This window comes from Lynx rufus, unplaced genomic scaffold (genome assembly GCF_022079265.1).
Source record: "Lynx rufus isolate CCGP_SWC_20201006 ecotype Redwood Valley unplaced genomic scaffold, mLynRuf1.p SCAF_11, whole genome shotgun sequence".
Taxonomy (NCBI): Eukaryota; Metazoa; Chordata; class Mammalia; order Carnivora; family Felidae; genus Lynx; species Lynx rufus.
In genome coordinates, this window is record NW_025814825.1 from 16,282,032 (window position 1) to 16,303,238 (window position 21,207).

Genomic DNA, 21,207 nt, shown 5'->3' on the forward strand with positions numbered 1-21,207 from the left:
TGCTTGTGAAAAACACAGTTTTGGTTTTAAATTTTAAAAAAGTGTTTATGTTTATTGAGGACAGTTTATATTTTTGTTTTAGTGGTTACCATTATGCTCACACTTTTTAAAATGATCTTTTCTAAGTCCCCTGTTATTTTATTTAACCTTTTACCATCTGGTTTTTCTGTTTGGGTTAGTATACTTTAACTCTCATCTGTTGTGTATATAACAGCCCTTCATCTTACTCTGTTTCCTTCTCTCTCCATCATTTTTAGTTTTGTTTACTTACATTATTTCTGCTTTTCCCGACATATAAAATTTGTACGTTACTGTTTTACCCTTGTCTCTATTTTTATTTTAGCAATAGATGTACATGTATGTATTTTTGAATGTTTACCATCATATCAAAACTCCTCCTCTAATAGACTCTTCAAAACAATTCATGGGGACAGAATTACCTAAAATCTATGTATTAATATTTAAAGGAAAGTTCATCTGGATATAAAAATAATTGGTTTACTCTTTCAGTGAATTTTTTAAATTTTGCTGCTCATTTGTTGCCTTGTTTTGTATGTTGGTTTTGGAAAAGTCTGATACCAGTCAAATTATTTTGACTTTATAAAATATTTGGTTGTTGGACCTGGAGGTCTAGAGGATTTTGTTTTTATTCTTGAAATATAATAGTTTCACCCTGATACATCTACAGGTTGCTCATTTGGGGGTTATTTCCCTAGGTACCCAGTGGGCCATTTCATTGTCAGGCTTATTCTTATTGTTAAAAAGTTTTCTGGGATATTAGTTTTAAATATTAACTTTGTTCCCTTGTATTTTGGGAGAAGAGAGGGATTCAAACAAATATTATTCCTCCCTTCCCTGTCTACTGTTTCCATTATTCTTCTCTGACTTTTTACCTCCTAATTATTTTCATTTTCATTCTCTTTTAGTTTCCTGCCTTTATTCAGTGTCCCTTATTACATTTGAATTTCTCCTTCCCTGAGCACCCTATAGTTTATTCTTCATTTCTGAGTTGATTTTATCTTTGTCTTCTTCCTTTCTTGTTGCTGAATTCAGACCATTCAGTTTTTGTGGTTTTCGTTTATTTCTGTTCTTGGTTTTGGAATTTTAGATTCATGATGGGTTTTCATATCTTCAAATGTTTGTTTGAATATTTTGAATTCCATTTGTGGCATTGCCTTGTTACTTTCTTTTGTATTGTGTTGATTTTCCTTTGGAGTTTTCCTCAGTTAAGATGTATTAATTCTCATTTCTGATGTTTGTTAGCTATCTGCTACTCTTTCTCTTGTTCGGTGTGGGAGGGCGTGTGTGTGTGTGTGTGTGTGTGTGTGTGTGTGTGTATGTGTGTGTGTGTGTGTGTGTGTGTGTGTGTGTGTGGAGGGGGGTGGTATTATATTGTTTTAAATGATTGCTAGTAAAAACAATATGCTCTCCCATCAGTGAATCAAAATGCAGATTTGTAAAAAAAAATTTAAGTTTATTTATTTGTGTGTGTGTGTGTGTGTGTGTGTGAGAGAGAGAGAGAGAGAGAGAGAGAGAGCAAGTGGTGGTGGATGGGCAGAGAGCTAGGAAGAGAGAGATCCCAAGCAGGCTTCCCACTGTCAACTCAGAGCCCACTGTGGGGTTCAAATTAACAAACCACGAGATCATGACCTGAGCCGAAACCAAGAGTCAGACACTTAATTGAGCCACCCAAGTGCCCCTCAAAGTGCAGATTCTTCAGTGGATTTGTTTTGTGGAGAGGGATAGGAATTGTTTTCAGTGTATTTTTCTTCTGGGATAGGTTAAGGATTGTGAGTTCTCCAACTTTGTGCCTCTTTCAAAACGTAAAAATTGCTCCTTTGCTTTTTTTATCTTCATTTCCTTCTTTTTTATCTTCAAGCCAAAGGGGCTGCTTTTGTACCTTTTTACTCTCCCTCAGGAAATGTACATTTCAAAGAATGCTCCTTTAAATTTGTGTACTTTTAATGTCTTCCTCTGATCTGCTTGGATACTTGTTTCATATTTTTCATGTTTAGGATGGATATCATCTTTCTGACAGTAGTTTTAGATTATTTTAGGCCCAGTTACCAACTTCTCTTTACCCAACAGATTTTCTTAAACTACCTTTGCTCTCCACAGGGCCTTAGGATAGAGTCAGGGTGAGGCATGAATGTAAGAGATCTAACTATGGACCTTGATGGTTTTTCTCTTTTTAATTATAGGTATTTTGCTCTTGGGCATTCTTTTTGTCACCAGGTTATGCTGAGGACATGGTGTTTTTATTATTTTTCCATCCTTGTTCTATATTGTCTTGGAGAGAGATAAGACTTAGGTGGCAACCATTGCTTCAGCTACCTGGTATTTTTATTAATGTGTTTTAACATTATACCATCTCTTTTTCTGCTCCTCTGTCCAGTCTAAGTAAATTCATTCATTCAAAAAATATTTAAAATTTTTTTCTAACTACACGCCCGACTTTGCTCTGGGGATGCAATAATGAATAAAACAGATGTTCTTGCCCTGCTAGATATTAAATTCCAATAGTACAGAGAATAAATAAAATAAATATGTGAATGTATAATATAGTGTTAGGTAGTGATGAATGCTATGTTTAAAAATAAATAAAGCCAAATCAAAATGACAAGTACACTGAGTACTTGAGTACACTGTAGTACTACCTAGAATTGTTGGTGAAAATCTCTTTGAGCAAGTGCTATTTGAGCAAATTGTGTTATAGAATAGTAATGTAATTTCTTATAGTAAATCATAAAGATTTTACCACTGAGCAGATTTCCATGACAAATAAATTGATTATTCTTCATGTAATAGAGTGGGTGGCATGGTATTATGGAACATGTACCAAATAAGAAAACTCTTAGAGAGTACAACCTCAAATTGTACTCTCTATAAATATTTTCTCATCCTGTTTTAGAGAATTGATAATGATAGAGGATTATTTGAGGAACAGATAGTCTATCCTTTTCTCTAAAAACTCCCAAGTTTTATGCTTGGACATCAGAGAACTATTTACTTGGCTTTTTACTCCCACTTGCACTGCTTTCACTGAGTTGTTTTGATATCAGGGCCATAGTCTTTCACTGAAGAATGGCACAATAAAGACTGAACTTGCTAATGAGAAGTTGTTAGAGATAACAGAGTCTTCTGTATCAATCAGTGTTCAATATGTCAAGCATAATATGAGAAGTATGTTTTAGAACCAATGTTCCTCATACAAAAGTGTTACTTTCTCTTCAAGAATGAAAGTCAGGTAACTGGATGTTTTACTTTTTGCTTTGGCAGTCAAGAAACTTAGAACCAGATTCAGAGTTAATCCAAGACTCCTGTGCTATGTATTTCATTTTATCCCCAAACTTAACCTAATCTGAGTTATATTCTCCCTGGTCGTTTTTTGTTTTTTTAAGTTGTCTTATTATTTATGGAACATGGCAGGGGTGTGTATAAACAAGTAAGCAGATATATGAGACAGTAGATTGGAATTCTAGTGCCTCCTCAAATCAGTAGTTGCATGACTTTGGACAAGTAGAGCAACCGCTGAGGTTTTTTGTTTTTTGTTTTTTAATTTTATTTGTTTGTTTGTTTGTTTTTAAGTAGGCTTCATGCCCAGTGCAAAGCCCAACACAGGGTTTGAACTCACGACTGTGCGATCAAAACCTGTGCTGAGGTCAAGAGTCAGTCGCTTAACAGACTAAGCGACCCAGGCGTCCCCTGAGGTTCAATTTTAAATATTTTAACTGCAGAACCCTCGTTTCACGGGAGATAACTTGGAAGCCCATATATGAACCAAATAATAGCAGAATGGCTGTGTTCAGGCCAATGTCGTAGTTACAGGCAAACTAATCCTATATTTTAAAAATTTTTTTAATTTGTACTTTAATTACAGTATAGTTAACATAGAGTGTTATATTAGTTTCAAGGTGTACAATACAGTGATCCCAGAATTCTATATATTACTCAATGCTCATCAAGATAACTGTACTCCTTTTTTTTCCCGTTGTTTGCTTGTTTTGTTTCTGAAATTCCACATATGAGTAAAATCGTATGGTATTTGTCTTTGTCCGACTGACTTCTTTTGCTTATTAGCATTATACTCTTTACATCCATCCATGTTGTTGCAAATGGCAAGATTTCATTCTTTTCAATGGCTGAATAATATTCCATTGTGTATATGTACCACATCTTCTTTATCCATTCATCTATCAATAGACACTTGGGCTGCTTCCATAATTTGCCTATTTTAAATAATGCTGGTATAAACATAAGAGTGCATGTATCATTTTGAATTAGTTTTTTCCCATTTGGGGGGCAAATATCCAGTACTGTGATTATTGGATCATACAGTAGTTCTATTTTTAATTTTTTGAGGGACCCCCATACTCTTTTCCACAGTGGCCACACAAGTTTGCATTCCCACCAAGAGTGCATGAGGGTTCCCTTTTCTCCACATCCTTGTCAACACTTGTTGTTTCTTGTCTTTTTGATTTTAGCTATGCTGACAGGTGTGAGGTGATATCTCACTGTGGTTTTGATTTGTATTTTCCTGATGATGAGTGATGTTGAACATCTTTTCATGTGTCTGTTGGCCATCTGTATGTCTTCTTTGGAGAAATGTCTGTTCATATCTTCTGCCTATTTTTTAATGGCATTATTTGTTTGTTTTTTTGGTGTTGAGTTGTATCAGTTCTTTATATATTTTAGATTCTAACCTTTTATTAGATATGGCACTTGCAAATATCTTCTCCTATTAAGTAGGCTGCCTTTTAGTTTTATTAATTATTTTCATTGCTGTGCAGAAGTTTTTTATTTTGATGTTGTCCCCAGTAGTTTATTTTTGTTTTTGCTTCCCTTGCTACAGGAGACATATCTAGAATTAATTCTAATTTTTTATCTAGATAATGTTAGAGCTACTTCTTGGAACAAAAAGTCACAGTCTGTTTTTCCTTCACTACAGACAGTTTTCATATTTTGTAGTGGGTCTCTTTTTTGCCATCTTCATGAAGATTTTTAGTTTCTCTATGCTGGATAAGGTCTTAAGGATAATGAATGGATCTTTCATTATTATAGACCAGTGGTTTTCATACTTCTAACATATGTCAAAATCACCTGGAGGGCTTGTGAAAACAAATTGCTATGTCTCACCCACAGTTTCTGATTCATTAGGTCTGGGGTGGGACCTAAATTTTTCATTTTTACCAAGTTACCAGTGATACTATAGCTGCTGATTCAGGAATTACACTTTTAGAACCACTGTCCTAATATCAGTAATAAAAATACATGTTAGTCATTCTTATCTTAAAAATTATATCAAATCGTATAACTTACTAATAGCCAGAAGACAATGTCTAAGTAATATATGGTCTGAAAAATAATATTTCATTTAACATGCAAACTTTCAGTGTCATACGGTTTTCATAGCTAGTGTCTCAAGAGTTATCTGTACCTTTTTGCCTCCTTGTGCTACTACTGTGAGTGGTTGGATATTAATCAGGTAGCGATCAGGGTTGGCTTCAGCAATAAAGAAGTTATTCAAGTCTGAAAGTAATCCTTTTCCTTTTGATGTGCTCGCAGCACCTAAAAAGAAAATGTCAAGGTCCATATAAGTGCATTTATTGACTATTTAGCTCTTGCCTGTGTTTAAAGTGCACTTTTGACATGTACATGTGTATTATTTATTGCTTCTAAAAATATTATGAAAGAAATGAATTATGGAAATAAGCTAAATATCCCTAACCAGATAGATGGATAAACACATTGTGAGATGTGTTTGGAATGGAATATTTCTCAGCCATAAAAAGGAATAAATATACAACATACTACAACATGAATGAACTTGAGAAGTTTTATGCTAAGTGAAAGAAGCCAGACATAAAAGATCATATAATGCATGATTCCATTTATTTGAAATACCCATAATAGGTAAATTCATAGAAACAAAAAACAGATTAGTGTTGCCAATGGCTAGGAGCAAATTTTTAATGAGTAGAGGGTTTCTTTTTTGGCGTGATGAAAATGTTTTGAAACTAGAGGTGATGGTTGTACAACATTCTTAATGTACTAAATTACACTGTATTCTTCACTTTAAAATGGTTAATTTTATGTTCTATGAATTTCACCTCAATTAACAGTTAATTTTAAACCTGTGTTCTACTTTTGTTAATGCCTCCTTCATTTATTTTTTCAAGTAAGCTCTTTACCCAATGTGGGGCTCAAACTCACAACCCCAAGATCAATAAATAGTTATATATTCTATCAACTGAGACAGCCAGGCATCCCTGAATTCTATTATTTTTGAGATGGAGGGCCTCTGAATATTATCCACCCAATCTTTTGTCTATTTTTTGTAAATGAAAAAACCAAAGCTCATCAAGATTAAATATATTTCTCAAATGTTTGAAAGTAGCCTGTCTAAAACCTAGACCAGAATTTCTAGTCCAGTTGCTTCTTTAACTATCACATGCTACTCTATTATCTGTTACTATTTTTTATATTTTAAGGGGACATACTACTCCAGTTTTTTACTTCTACGTAAAAATAAAGACAAAAAAAAAAGTAGCTCATTTGTGCCACTCGCTTTTTTAAAATGTGGGAATAGCAGTGTTTATTTCAGTAATTTGCCAAAAAGTAGGCCAAAGTTTGAATTAGAAGAGCACTTCTCTCTGTAATACCTTGACAATTAAAGAAGCCACCATATATTTTAATTGTAGTCTACAGTTGCCTGTTTTGTAAACCTCAAACTTCTATCATGATTATGATTTTTTTAAAAGCAATCTCTGTGCTCATTGTGGGACTTAAACTCACAACCCCAAGATCAAGAGTCACTTGCTCTACTACCTGAGCCAGCCAGGCACCCCAATTATGATTTGTTTTTAAAAATTCAAAACTTGTGATTGCAAACATTTGTTAGCTTGATTAACACATTGCACCACTTCCTCTACTAGGGAGAAGCACTGAAGGGGATTGAGGGGTAGGGATGGGAAGCAACAACAACTAAAATAAGATAAAACAGTATCCTATGGAAATTGGATGTGATACTCAAATGTAAGTGAATTGTGTTGTCTTGGTGCTAGCTAGAAAATAGTCAGATGTTCTCATTTCAAGATAGGACGTTAGGAAATGTAATTATAGTTTCATTCTCTCTCTAAACCCACCTTCAATTTCTTCATGCTCTGTATTATTAAGAGGAAGCTAACTCTCATTACTGCCCTACATTGGATTTCCTGTCAATGTTCTCTTCAACATTCTTTTTATCTGAGTAGTTGTTTTCATTTCCACTTAGTAGTGTATATTTCTTTTTTTTCCTTTAGTTTAGGAGTAAGCAAAGTATGTCTCTTGGGCTGGATTTTGCCCACTGCCTATTCTTGTGAATAAAGTTTTATTCAAACACAGCCATGCTCATTCTTTTATGTATTGTCTATAACTGCATTAGTGCTACAACAGCAGAGTTTAACAGTTGCAATAGAAATCATCCGACCCACAAACCTAAAATATTTTCTTTTGGGCCTTCAACAGAAAACACTTACAAACCTTGCTTTTGTTGACCAAGTGGAAGGTAAAGAACAGATTCTAGTGAGTGAATAAATATCACCAGCAAATGAAAGTATATAGGAAAGTATAGGATTTCTACTTAGGCTAGCTGGAAGACCTATGTATTCAGATATTATATATCCATAATATATGTAATACCTCTATATTAATCATCAGAGGTAATATAGGAAAGATAGATTACTTTAGAGGATTTTTAATGCCATGTCAAGAGCTTAAATGTCTTGTTAGGAAATGAGCCATTTAAGGTCTTGGAGCAAAGAAAGGAAACTGTTCCAGTAGTGTTTACAAAGTAATGAGGGCATATTAATGGGAAATTCATACTAATGTTGTATTAATGAGAAAGATGGCATAGTTGGAAGAGTTACTAAAGAGTTAAAAATTGATAGGGCATTAAACATTGGATTTGGGGACAAAGATAATAATTCTTAAATTTACACTTTATTGAGCATAAAAATGAAAAATTATTTACACATATTTGGAAGGTGAAGAGCTAATTTTTATAGAAGGGTTAGGTTAGGACAGAGGGATTATAACATTACATAGGATAGAAAACAAATGAAAATTGATGACTAGGTATCGCCATTACCAAAGTTATTGGGGCATCCCAGCCACAGGCAAGTTTTCATTGGCTGTGTTGTACTTTCAGGATATCCCACTGCCATCATCTAGTCAGGGGCCATCTCCGTAAAATCCTCTTAGCTCTGCTCCCTAGAATGCCACCTGTACTCAGATTTACTTCTATTGTCTCATGCATAGTAAACTATTTCCATTTTCTAAATACTCTGAATCATACCCAAGAAGGACTTTAGCTCGTTCAAGTAAAAATGTTTATCACAGTATTTTCTTCAACTAGAGCCATAGTTCCCAAGCTGTACACTGAGATACCCTAGGGTACTGCAGCAAATTCACAAGAGTTCTGTACTATATTTATCTCAGAGTAATGCACAGTTTCAACATTAGATAGCGATACATTCCTTTGGGATGATATCCTATCTTTGGGATTGGTTACCATGATTAAAAAACAGCAAGTACCTCCTGAAAATCAGTGCAGAACAGGAAATGAGGGTTACACTATTCAATTCAAATCCAAGGCTTAAAGAGTTGTGCAATGCCCATAAGCACCATATCATATCCCATTAATAAGTCTTACGGTTTTTTTGAAGTAAAAAGTATTTTTTAAATTTATATGTATGATTTTCTTAAGCCAGCTATTAAGTTGTTTTCTCAGTACTTATTAGGTTATTTGGACCTGTTAAAAAAAAAAAACAAAAAAACCCAAAATAAATAAAAATAGAAACTAGAACTGTTAGGTATGTCTTAGAGCACCATAGGAAAAAAAAAAATCACTTATAACTTAAGGGTGCTGGGAGCTGAGGAAGTTTCAGATCCTCTGAACTAGAGAGTTGTCCAACTCTAAAACGAATATAATCTTCTCTTAGGATATGAAAACGCAGCTGTCCTTTTTCCTTTTCTTTTTTTCAAAATAGCATCTCAGTTACATGGGAATCTAGGTAGAGTCTCAGTAAAAATTTAATCACATATTTTTAAATTATTTGTACACCATACACACTGCTTTGTACTGGAGCCAATATTTTAAAGTATACTTGCATTAAGGTTACAGTCAGGCAAGGGAGGCTAGGCAAATGTAAGTTGTTTAAAGATAAACAAAATAAAATTGTCTTATTTATTTCATAATATTACATATTATGGACGTTCAAAGAGGAATGAGTACATCTGTTGTTGAACAAAGACTTTGTGGGATGAAATTTAGATTTACACAGACCTTGATGAAGGAGTAAAATTCAAACAGGTAGAGGTAGTGGATATTTCAGATAGAGGGAACAACATAAAGATTCAGAAGACTTATTTCAGGAGAAGGAAATCATTCTGTATGATTGAAGCAAGGACATATGTTGTGGAGTAATAGAGGTTACAGCTGGTTTACTGTGTAAGTTGGAGTATTTTGTGGAGAGTTTTGAATGCTGGGGTGTGAGGCATTTGGATTTAATTTGCTAGGAAAAGAAGAGTGATTAGGGTGATTAGTCTGTCAGCAGGATATAGGATGATTAAATCAAGGAAAGAGAGGAGGCAGACAGAGCTTTTGGAAAGGCAGTGATGGATTTTGTTTTATGTATTTGTATTTCAAAGGAAATACCAAACTATATAAGGATGTTTAAGAGCATACTTCTTGTTCAGCATTGTAACTAACAGCTATAAGGTAGAATTCACCATTCGTGCAAAAACAAAATAAAACTTTCTAATGTTCTTCATAGTACTACAGAAATAATAATAATAAAATGGAAATATATGTGAAACACATACAACATGCTGAACATTGTATTAAACATTCATTTAGGGGCGCCTGGGTGGCGCAGTCGGCTAAGCGTCCGACTTCAGCCAGGTCACGATCTCGCAGTCCGTGAGTTCGAGCCCCGCGTCGGGCTCTGGGCTGATGGCTCAGAGCCTGGAGCCTGTTTCCGATTCTGTGTCTCCCTCTCTCTCTGCCCCTCCCCCGTTCATGCTCTGTCTCTCTCTGTCCCAAAAATAAATAAACGTTGAAAAAAAAAAATTTAAACATTCATTTAATTCTTACAACGACCTTGATAGGTATTACTATTCCCATTTTTCAGATGAGAACAGTGAGGCCTCAGGAAGTTGGATAACCCCAAATCACAGTTAAATAATAGTCTGATGGACAAAACTGTTAAAAATAAGTATACTGTTGGGGTGTCTGGCCAGCCTAGTCTGTAGAGCACGCAACTCTTGTTGATCTCAGGATCGTGAGTTCAAGCCCCATGTTGAGTGTAGAGTTAGTATACTGGTTTGTTTAAACTCGCTCGTGCTGAGAATTGCGTGGATCCTGTCAGATTATTTTCATTTGGCTTAGACATGGCTCCTCTCTTATTATTTTATTTTTCATATCATTCCTTATCCCTAATCCCATTCCTCTTCTCACCATGGGAACTCTAACGTGTTTGATATGAACTTTATATCCTTGAAAATGTATCATTTTTTAGATGCATGTTTACAATATACACAATATATAAAAGTATGAACTATATAGCTTGTTCAATCTGATGTATATATTTCTAGTTTATTGCTTTTAATCTCTATATAATAGCATGCATTTACCACATTTTCCTTATCTTTTCCCCTAGAAATGGACTTGCAGGATGCCTAACACTGCCTTTCACTTTCAGCAAAGCTGTGATTAATATCCTATGTATGTCCCCCTAAAACCTATCTTCTTTCCACTATGTCTTGCTGCCTCCTATTACGTGCTTTTTCAGGGGATTATTTCAGATAGAAGAAAAGCTAACTTCTAGGCTCATGGAATAGTTAAGATTGCAGGTATTCTTAATCCCTAAAAAGATTAAAATATGTGTGGAATGAGTGATCTCATTGATGCTTCCAAAAGGAACCACATAGGCAGGAAGACCTAGGTAAATTATTTTGTTCCTTTGAAGCATTACATTGTCAGTGCTAACAAGTATTTGCTAGTGTATTTGTTCTGGCTTTTTCTTTTACTGATTCCACTGCTGTCATTGGTAGGAAGTAGCATACGTCATAACTTTGTAATTGTAAACAATTTACACATTGTCTTAATGGTTGTCAAAGTCAACATTTTCCTTAAAAGCACATAGGAACTGTGCTTTGTCATAATTCATATTTGATCTTCCCACCCCTATAAGGAGATACATTTTACACTCTGGGAGATTGATAAAACATGTAGATCCTTTGAAGAAGAAGAAAACATACTATATGGTTGGGGTGTGTGTGTGTGTACACTTTTTTTTTTTTTTTTACTTCTCATTTATTCATTCTTTCAACCTCATTCTCTGACAAGTGTTACTATGGCACCTCCATCCTGCTATGGAAAACAGACTAAATATGTTGTTTAGAACAGACAACAATTATATGTCTTGAGAAACAGCATCTGGACTCTGAGCCCTCTCTTATCATTGGTAGTCTAGGTTGGGGGCACTCTTTTGGTTGTCTAAATATTTTTCTGTTACCACACATCCTTTTTACTTTCTCTTTTGCTGTATGAATAGTGATTTATATTTACCAAAGTCACTAATCTCATATTTAGTTTTTTTTTTCCTTTTTCCAGCCATCTACTTGAAGAAATAAAATGGACTTACTTCTAGCTATTTATCTGCTCTCATTCTTATTTATTGAATTAAGCTTCTCACCATCTATAAACAACTCTTGTTGGTGCAGCAATTTACTTCAAATGACAAAATACTTTGTCTTTTAAGTAGTTTTTATCAGAAGAGAATTGAACAGCATCACCAAAATTTGAAAAATAAAAAAGTATTAAAATTATCCATAATTTTTTCTGCTCACATTTAACCATTTTTACTGTGGGTGTATTCTCTTCTAGTTTTGTCCTTTTGATTTAGTGTAGTTTATAACCATATTTTGTACACACTATTTGTATGTCTTATGTTTCATTTAACATTTATCTGATGTAAACATTTTCCACTTTTCTACTTAGTTTTCATAATCATAATTTTAAAATTTTTTCATATTATTCTCTGGAGGAGCATTGTCCAATGGAAATAGAACAAGTCACATATAGGTGAAAATTTTCTAGGAGCAAATTGAAAATATAGAAAGAAACAGGTAAAAATAACATTAATAATGTATTTTATTTAACTTAACATATCTAAATTATCTTTCATTTCAACATGCAATTATATAAAATTATTATATTTTTGACATTCTTTTGTTCATGCTAAGCCTTTGAAATTGTTGTCTATCTTAAATTTACAGCAATCAATTCAGTCACTAAATTGTCAGTAATCAAAATGAAATGTAGCCCTACCAAAACAATAAAATTGTTTAGCAGAAAAATATTTTCCACTGCTTCTATTTCTAAACTTCAATATATTAAATTAAAATTTAATTTCCACAGTTGGACTAGCCACATTGCGTATGGTCATTAGCCACATGTGGCTTCTTACATTTAAATTAAAATTGAATAAAATTTGAAATTCAGGTCTCCAATTTTACTAGCCACATTTTTTTTTCTGAGCTAGCCACATTCTAAATGATCAACAGCCAGGTTTAACATAGGTATATATGCCAATTCTTTCTTGGCTATTTGTTCCTCTATCATTAAGCATTTACATTATTTCCAGGTTTTCAGTAAAATAAATAGTATGCTGATATGTTCATAAATGTGTATTTTCCCATATTTTGGATTATTTCCATAATGTAGACTCTCATAAATAAAATTATTGGGTCAAAAATATGAATTTGTTTATGGTTCCTCATGTGTATTCAAATTATTTTCTGAAAAACAGTGTCAGTTGTCCTCCCACCAGCAGTATTAGTATATTAATTTCACCAACCTTTCTTCATCATTGAAGAACCTTTTTTCACCATGTTATTTCTTTAATTGCTAGCGAGGAATACTTGTCTATGTATTTATTTACTAGCATATTTATTTTAATGGAATGCTTTTTGATGTTCTTGGATCATATTTATTGGTGTCCTAATGTTTGTTTAATTTTTAATCTATTTTTAAACTTCTTTATAGACTAAAGATATTAACTCTTTGTTATATTTACTGTAGACATTTTTCCTGGTCTTTTGTCTGATTTTTTTTTAACCCCTCCAAGGATTGGAAGAGAATCAACTGAAAGTCTTAATTTTCTCTAGCAAATCTTTAGATAATCTTCTCTCTTTAGGCTCAAAAGTCGTTCCCACTCCAGAAGTTTGATATTTACTTCTGTTTTATTGTAGATTGTCTATGTTTTTTAAGAAAGTAAAAGAAAACTCTTTGATCAAACTAGAATTTATATAGTTCTGTATTTGCAAGAAAGGAAACTAAATTACATGTTTTTAACCTTTAGTCAAAATCCAGTGTTTACTCATTATTTATAGATCAAACTCTGACCTACATCTACTACTACTACTACTACTACTACTACTGTGTTTGAAATTTTATGCATATATATATGTAGATAGGTTCGAATAGATTGTTTTGAGTGTTTCAAAATAATATGATCTGTTTCTGCCCTGTTCTATTCTAATTAGAGTATTATTCTAAACAAAGGGTCTTTTTTCTCCCTGTATTCACAATTGGTAATTATAAGGCATGGTTACTCTGTGTAACTTTAGTCCATTTTTAATCAATATTTTTGTATTTCCAAGAGTTACACATCCTTAAATTTTACAATGTACATACATACGTGCACACACACACACACACACACACACACACACACACATCTATTCCTCAGGTAATTGTTAATGGAAATAATAAAAATAAATTTGTACACTTAGGTAAGGACAATTAAAAAGAGCCCCAAATGATTGTCCTGAATTAAGGTATGTACTGGCAAAGAGCAAGAAGACCAATTCCTTTCCTTATCTTTTGGTATATTAAACAGTTTAATTTCTTACGTTCTGTTTTGTAGTAGTTAAACTACACAGAGAAATTCTTAGAGTAGTTGGATGACAAATTTATGTACAAATGATTCTTGAAGAATGCAGGAGCTGGGGGGTGTCAACCCCCGATAAGTCAAAAATTGGTGTATAATTTTTGACTCACCTAAAACTTAAGAACTAATAGTAGTTAACTACTGTTGACTAGAAGCCTTACTTAGAACATAAACAGTCTATTAATATACATTACAATAAAGTAAACTAGAGAAAAGAAAATGCATTAAGAAAATTATACTGGGCACTTGGGGGGCTCAGAACATCTGACTCTTGACTTTGGTTCGGGTCATGATGTCACGGTTTGTGAGTTTGAGCCCCGATTCAGGCTCTGTGTTGACAGCATGGAGCCTGCTTGGGATTCCTCCTCTCTCCCTCTGTCTCTCCCCCTCCTCTGCTGGCTCGCTCGCTCTCTCTCTCTCTCTCTCTCTCTCTCCCTCTCAAAATAAATAAATAAACTTAAAAAAAAAAGAAAATTATAAGGAAGAGAAACTACATTTATAGGACTATACTGTATTTATCAAAAACATCCACGTGTTAGTGGACCCACACTGTTCAGTCACACGTATTTGAGATTTCTAAGCATTAAGTTTGGCTATGCTAAAATGATTCTTTGGCTCCACCTTTGTCTTTTGCCATCCCTCTCACTCCTGCCTGTTTGTTCTGTTTTCTTTTCCATTTTAATGGATAAAATCGTCTTGCTTCACTCTCAATACTGATTAATATTATCAGATTTCTTAAGTGTTAGAATCTGCTTTGCTTTTGGTTGCTCATAGGGACAAAGAGTAATAGGATTAACTGTTGTATAAACTGAAATCCCTAATTAGAAAAATCATAAGATTTTATTGATTATACAGAGTATTTTTCTAAACTCTAGCCATATAAACTATTGGCCTGTTTTTATTACAAATCTGACACCTGAAAAAAATTTTTTTATAATGGCACTGTTTTTATATTTGGTGATAATACAGTCTAGAACATATGGCCTAGCAAAGGATATAAATCAAGGAAGAAAAATTATGGTTGGCATCAGTTTTAAGTCTTTGCACTATAACAGAACACAAATTCTAAATTGTTTAAATACTAAATATTTACTTAAAGTAAAACAAGAGACTATTCAAAAATGGAATTAATTTAAATTGTGAATTTTCCTCACTTACAAAATGATAGTTTTTTGTATATTCTTTATAAAATTAACAAAATGTAAGTTATATTGTCCACATCACAATAATCTTGTGTTGCATTTTAAAGTAAAACACACATACAACATACACACTTTTGGAATGAGGCCAAATTTAGACTCCAGGGACATACTGTTCAGTACCTTAAATTACAATCAGATGTATTTTAGCACAGATCAAATTTTCAGTCTGAAGTTGGTGAGAAGCCTAATTATTTGACCAGGTTACTATTTGTGTAGACCATTCTATGGCTGTCTGTGGTTAATCCACAGCTGGCAGAATGCTAGCTCTGGGAGGTTTTTATTTCATGCTGGAACAGTTTGGGGAGAAATGGGAGGGGGGTTAGCTTTAAACATTCCTCATTAAATGAAAGACTAAAAAGCAAGTACATACATATTACTATGGAGACAAGATGCTATATAAACTGTTCATTTTAATTCTCCAAGTGACAAAAATAGCAAAGGAAACAGCTTGGATGTTCATAGATTGCAAGTGACATGGTGGTTGGTTCAAAAAGTAAAGTGAAAACATTCAAAAAACAATGTTACCTAAGACTAAGATTTGTTATCTTTTAGAATAGTTGAATATTGGTAAAGAATTAATGAAATGGGATTTTTAAATAATATAAAAATATGTTATAATAGGGAAACATTTTTATTAGAATTTCATTAGCAATACTTTAATAACAGACAATTATACTATAAAATTCTCTCAATACCTCTGAGTTTATCAGGGCAATAAACCCTTCAAATTCAAGTATACATGACTCCTGCCTCAAAATTAATTTTTTAATATTCTTTTAAAATTCTAATTTTTAAGTAATAGAAAAGAGTTTTTTTCTTTTTAAAGTATTTAAAGTTTGCATGATGGAAATGGTTAGTCCTTCAGTTGTAGTTGAGTATTTCAGTAGCCTTTTTGTAAGTTTGCACGATGGAAATGGTTAGTCCTTCAGTTGTAGTTGAGTATTTCAGTAGTCTTTTTGTAATTTTAAAAGAAGTTTCCGTTACATTTTCAAGGTTATTTCTTCCATTTACAAACTAGCTCTTCTTTCCTTCTTGTTCCCATTGCCCTTACTTCCTCTGGTTTCTTGTTCCTTCTAATCATCCTCCCTATCTTGCTTCTTCATTCTTCTGTTTCTCCCATAGATCCTTCTTGTTGAAGAGCAAAAATGCTCAAACTTTCCCTATTCTTAAGAGCAACTCTTCCAGTCTTCTTCCCCCCACTAAAATGTCTTTCTGCTCTTTTCTTTTCTATTACCTATTCAAACTAGGGATATTATCTCTGGTCCTTTGAATCTAAGTACCATCAAATATAAGCTGTCCTGGGGGACATTAATTTTGCTTACCTATTTTGCCTGTGTTTCAGATGATTCTATTATTTTTCATTGATAAACCTTCCAAAATAATTTATAGCCTTAACCCCTGCTTTCTTATCATTCTTTCTTTAATAGCTTTTTTTTTTTTAACCTTTACACCATAAGCACTTAATCATCAAATCCAGTGACTTTTGCTCATACTTTCTTTCTCTACCCACTGATAGCTTTGGCTACCTTAAAGTATCTTCTTGAAATTTTCCTTGTTGGATTTCTCTGTCATCACTTCTGCTGACCTCATTTGCCTTCCTCTTGTTCTCTCCTTTACGATTTTCTGTTTGTCTTAACTGTTGCTGTCCAGATTAACTTTCCTTTAAATTTTTGTACAGGCTTGTTATTCCTTTCTTTCAAGGAAAACATCATTACCCATCATCTGTCCCCATGCCATCTAATAGACTCCTGACCTGCCACTGAAGGCCTTTTGTGTTCTTAACTCAGCTGGCCTTTCCGACTTTATCTTCTGTTGCTTTTTGTGTATTCCTTCACTCACTTGTGCATCATTCAAACCAATTTCCTATGTAAGCATCCATGTCTGTGCTTATACTTTCTTTTATGTAAAAAGCATGACTATATTTTTTAATTAAAATATTTTTCTGTTATTACTGAATTATTTTCTCATTACTTGAAAATTCTAATTCAGAATCTTCCTAAAAAAAAAACCCTGTAGGTGTTTCATAAGCTAACAAGCTATGATCTTAGGAAACTAATTTTATTTTTTAATAAATATAATGTCACTTATAAGAATCCAAACTGTTTCTAAGAAGCTACAAGGATCCAATCTGCCTTCATTACTATTTTTCTATTTTAAATGTAATTATTATATTGAATAAGGGCTTTGAAATATTTTTTTCTTATGTGGATTCCCAGGATTCTTTCCATATTTAGTATACAAATCTAGTATGAAATAAGTTATGTGTTATACTCTGACATAATGGCACATATTAAGCATATTGTACTCATATGATAGTTTTTTTTCTTCTAATCAGATGTTGCTGTTTTCTGCCTTGCATTTTATAACTGCAGTTTAAAGTTTGTATTATGTAAACTTTTGCATTTTTTATAGATTTCTATTATTCTGACTGAGAATGACTCTGGAGATGACATTTTTAATTTCCCCTCCTTTTTTTCTTTATCCAGGGCTTTTTTCTTACAGTTTCCCCAGAGTCGGTATTAAAAGTGGCTAACCACGCTTCTGAAAACAACAGAATTTTTACTTTGAATCTGTCTGCACCATTTATTAGTCAGTTCTACAAGGAATCATTGATGAAAGTTATGCCTTATGTTGACATACTTTTTGGAAATGAGACGGTGAGTTACTTTTTAAAAAAAAGAAGTACCTGGTGGTTTTTCGGGGTTTTTGTGTGGGTGGTTTTTTTCTCTTTTTTTTCTCTTTTTGGTTTGTGTATAAGTTTAGAAATATATCAATAAAAACTGAAATATTTGCATAAATAGAATTGAAAATTGCACAACAAAATGTCTTGAGTTTGTAATTCAGGATTTTTAGTATTTCCTCTGGTATATATTAATTTCTATCATAATAAAAAATTGTCTCTTAATGGGTTAGATTATTGAGGTTTATAATTTACATATAGTAAAATTAAATTTTACTGTACATTTGTATGAGCTTTTGAAAATGCATGCCTGACATGTAGCCATGACCACAATCCAGATAAAAATCATTTTCATCACTCCTTTCGGTCATCAACTTACTTGTTTCTGACCAGTAAAATAATGTTTTCCTCTGAAATTTTCATGGATTAAGGTAAGGGGCATTTGGCCTAAAATTAATATTTTATGAATTTAAGTATTTATTCAAAGTGTGAGTCTATTTAATAGATTATGAGTAAATGTTGGTATAATTTGTATTAAATTTTTTATTAATAATATTATTTTTGCTAATATTTGTATGTTGTATTTGAAGGTGATAAAATGGGGTTTAATTTAAACTTTTACAGCTCTTTTGTTTACTAAAATTATACTTTCTTTCATTCTAAATTAGTAGAAAATAGGTTTTTTTGCTCCTTTAGTACTTACAGATTTTGTTTAACCTGTAGACTTTAAACATCCATAAAACAGGGGGGAAAAAAGAGAGAGAGAGAGAGAGAGAGAGAGAGAGACCTTCAGTATATCTTCTTGTGACCTGGGCAGTATCACTTAACTTTCATGAACCTCAGGTTTTTATGTGTAAAGTGAACATGTTGTACTAACTAGTCCATTTGGATTTGAATTCTATAGTTGTAATGTAGTTTGATTATATTCACTGATTTTGTACCTAAATAAGATAACTGTTGTCTGTGTAGAATAAAATAAATTTGATGTGGAAATAATTTATGAGATCCCCTTAGTGGTTTACAGAAAATAATATGGTGTGAATATCTTCAAAGACACTTTGAAGGGAACTACTACATTCTCGATGATTCACAAACTGATATAATGGCAAGAAATAGTGGTAATAGCCTTGAACTGTGTATCTGCTAGAAGTTTCACTTGGTTAAAATCTACATTTCACATTTCCTTTATGGCTGATTTTATTTTCTGAAGGATTAAAGGAAGTAATTAGGAAAAGTGTTAATCTGGCCTTTTAAATTAACATGGAAGAATTGGTCATCAGTATGGTTGAGAATCCTTGGGAGAAATTGATATTTGAACTCAGAGTTCTTTGTAGTCAGAAAAGATGAGACTGGCAATATTTAAATATATGCTCTGTATTTTAAGAAGAAAAATTTCTTAAACTTTTTAAAAAAATAAATATCATTGCAAAGAATGAGATTTTAGAATCAAAGACAACCTGAGATGATTGAATACATCAAAAATTCAGTTCTGATTTTATAATATCAAATGACCATAATTAGGAAGAAAATGGGGAGGAGCCTTAAAAACAAACATTGCAGAGCACAGAAAATTCTTTAATAAGAGCTCACATTTGTTAAACACGTGTAAAAAAGATGGAAAGCATTTATAGACCCAGAGAACAATGCCAAACGTTTGGCATAGACATAGAAGAATAGAAAAGAACAGAGGCCCAAGATTATTAGGTTTGCAGAAAATGCTGATGATATCAAAATGGCCTTCACTTAAAAAAAGAAAAGTCTCCAAATGCACAGCAAGAACAAGACAAAATAATTGGACTTCATCAAAATTAAAAACTTTTGTGCATCAGAGGACAGTATCAAGAAAGTGAAGCCTAAAGCCAGCAAAAGGAAGGAAATAATAAAGATTAGAGCAGAAATAAATGATACAGAAACTAAAAAAAAATAATAATAGAACAGATCAACGATCTGGTTCTTTGAAAAAATAACTAAAATTGATAAACCTCTAGCCAGACTTATCAAAAAGAAAATAAAAAGGACCCAAATAAATAAAATCACAGATGACAGAGGAGAAATAACAACCAATACCACAGAAATACAAACAACTAGAGTATGATGAAAAACTATATGCCAATAATAATTGGACAACCTGCAAGAAATGGATAAATTCCTGGAAATGTATAAACTACCAAAACTGAAACAGGAAGAAAGAGAAAACTTGAACAAACCAGTAACCAGCAAAGAAATTGCATCAGTAATATAAATAAATAAATAAATAAATAAATAAATAAATAAATAAATAACCAAAAAACAAAAATCCAGGGCCAGATGGCTTCACAGGCAAATTCCACCAAATACTTAAAGAAGAGTTAATACCTATTCTTCTCAAACTATTCTAAAAAATGGAAAAGGAAAGACGACTTCCAAATTCATTCTATGAGGCCACTTTGAACTGCTGAATCACTATAATGTACACGTGAAACTAATATTATATTACACTGTATGTTAACTAACTGGAATTTAAATAAAAACTTGAAAAAAATTTTAACAAAGTGAAAGCCCATGGAATGAGAGGAAATATTTGCAATGATATATCTGGTAAGGGATTAACATCCAGAATATATATCTCAACAACAAGAAAACAACTCAATTCATAAATTGTCAAAGGACTTAAATAAACACTTCTCCAGAGAAGATATACACATGGCTAATTAAGCACATGAAAAGATACTCACCATCACTAGTCATTAGAGAAAACCAAAATGGGATACCACTTGATACACATTAGGATGGTTATTTTCAAATATATGGAGAGGAAAAAAATATTGCCAAGGAGGTGGAGAAAATGGAACCCTTTTGCATTACTGAATGGAATGTAAAATGCTGCTGCTGCTGCTGCTGCTGCTGCAGAAAACAATTGGGTGGTTCCTCAAAATGTTAAACATAGAATTACTACCATATGATCCAGCAGTTCCACCGATAGGTATATACCCAGAAGTCCTGAAAGCACGGATTCAAGTACTTGTATGTCAATATTTATGGCAGTGTTATTCTCAATAGCCAAAAGTTGGAAACAAACAGAAAGTCCCTCAACAAATGAATAGATAAAATTTGGTATATACATAAAATGGAATACTATTCAGCCTTAAAAAGAAATGAAACTCTGATACGTGATACAACATGAATAGATCTTGAAAATGTTATGTCAAGGGAAATAAGCCATACACAGACAACTGGATTTTCCTATAAAGACTCCACTTATATGAGGTACTTAGTCAAATTCTAGAGACAGTAGAATATTGGTTGCCAGGCACTGGAGGAAAGGAGGAATTGGGAGGGTTTTTTTTTT

The 21,207-nt window shown here is 32.9% G+C and overlaps 1 protein-coding gene across 2 annotated transcripts in view; it reads left to right on the top strand.

The window, feature by feature from the left end:
• ADK (adenosine kinase) overlaps positions 1-21,207 on the top strand; it is a 531,760-nt gene that overhangs the window by 340,996 nt on the left and 169,557 nt on the right. For both annotated transcript variants that reach the window (XM_047072998.1, XM_047072999.1), the window contains exon 7: positions 17,686-17,856. In XM_047072998.1, coding sequence (XP_046928954.1) covers positions 17,686-17,856 — 171 coding nt within the window. The remainder of the gene's footprint in view (positions 1-17,685; positions 17,857-21,207) is intronic.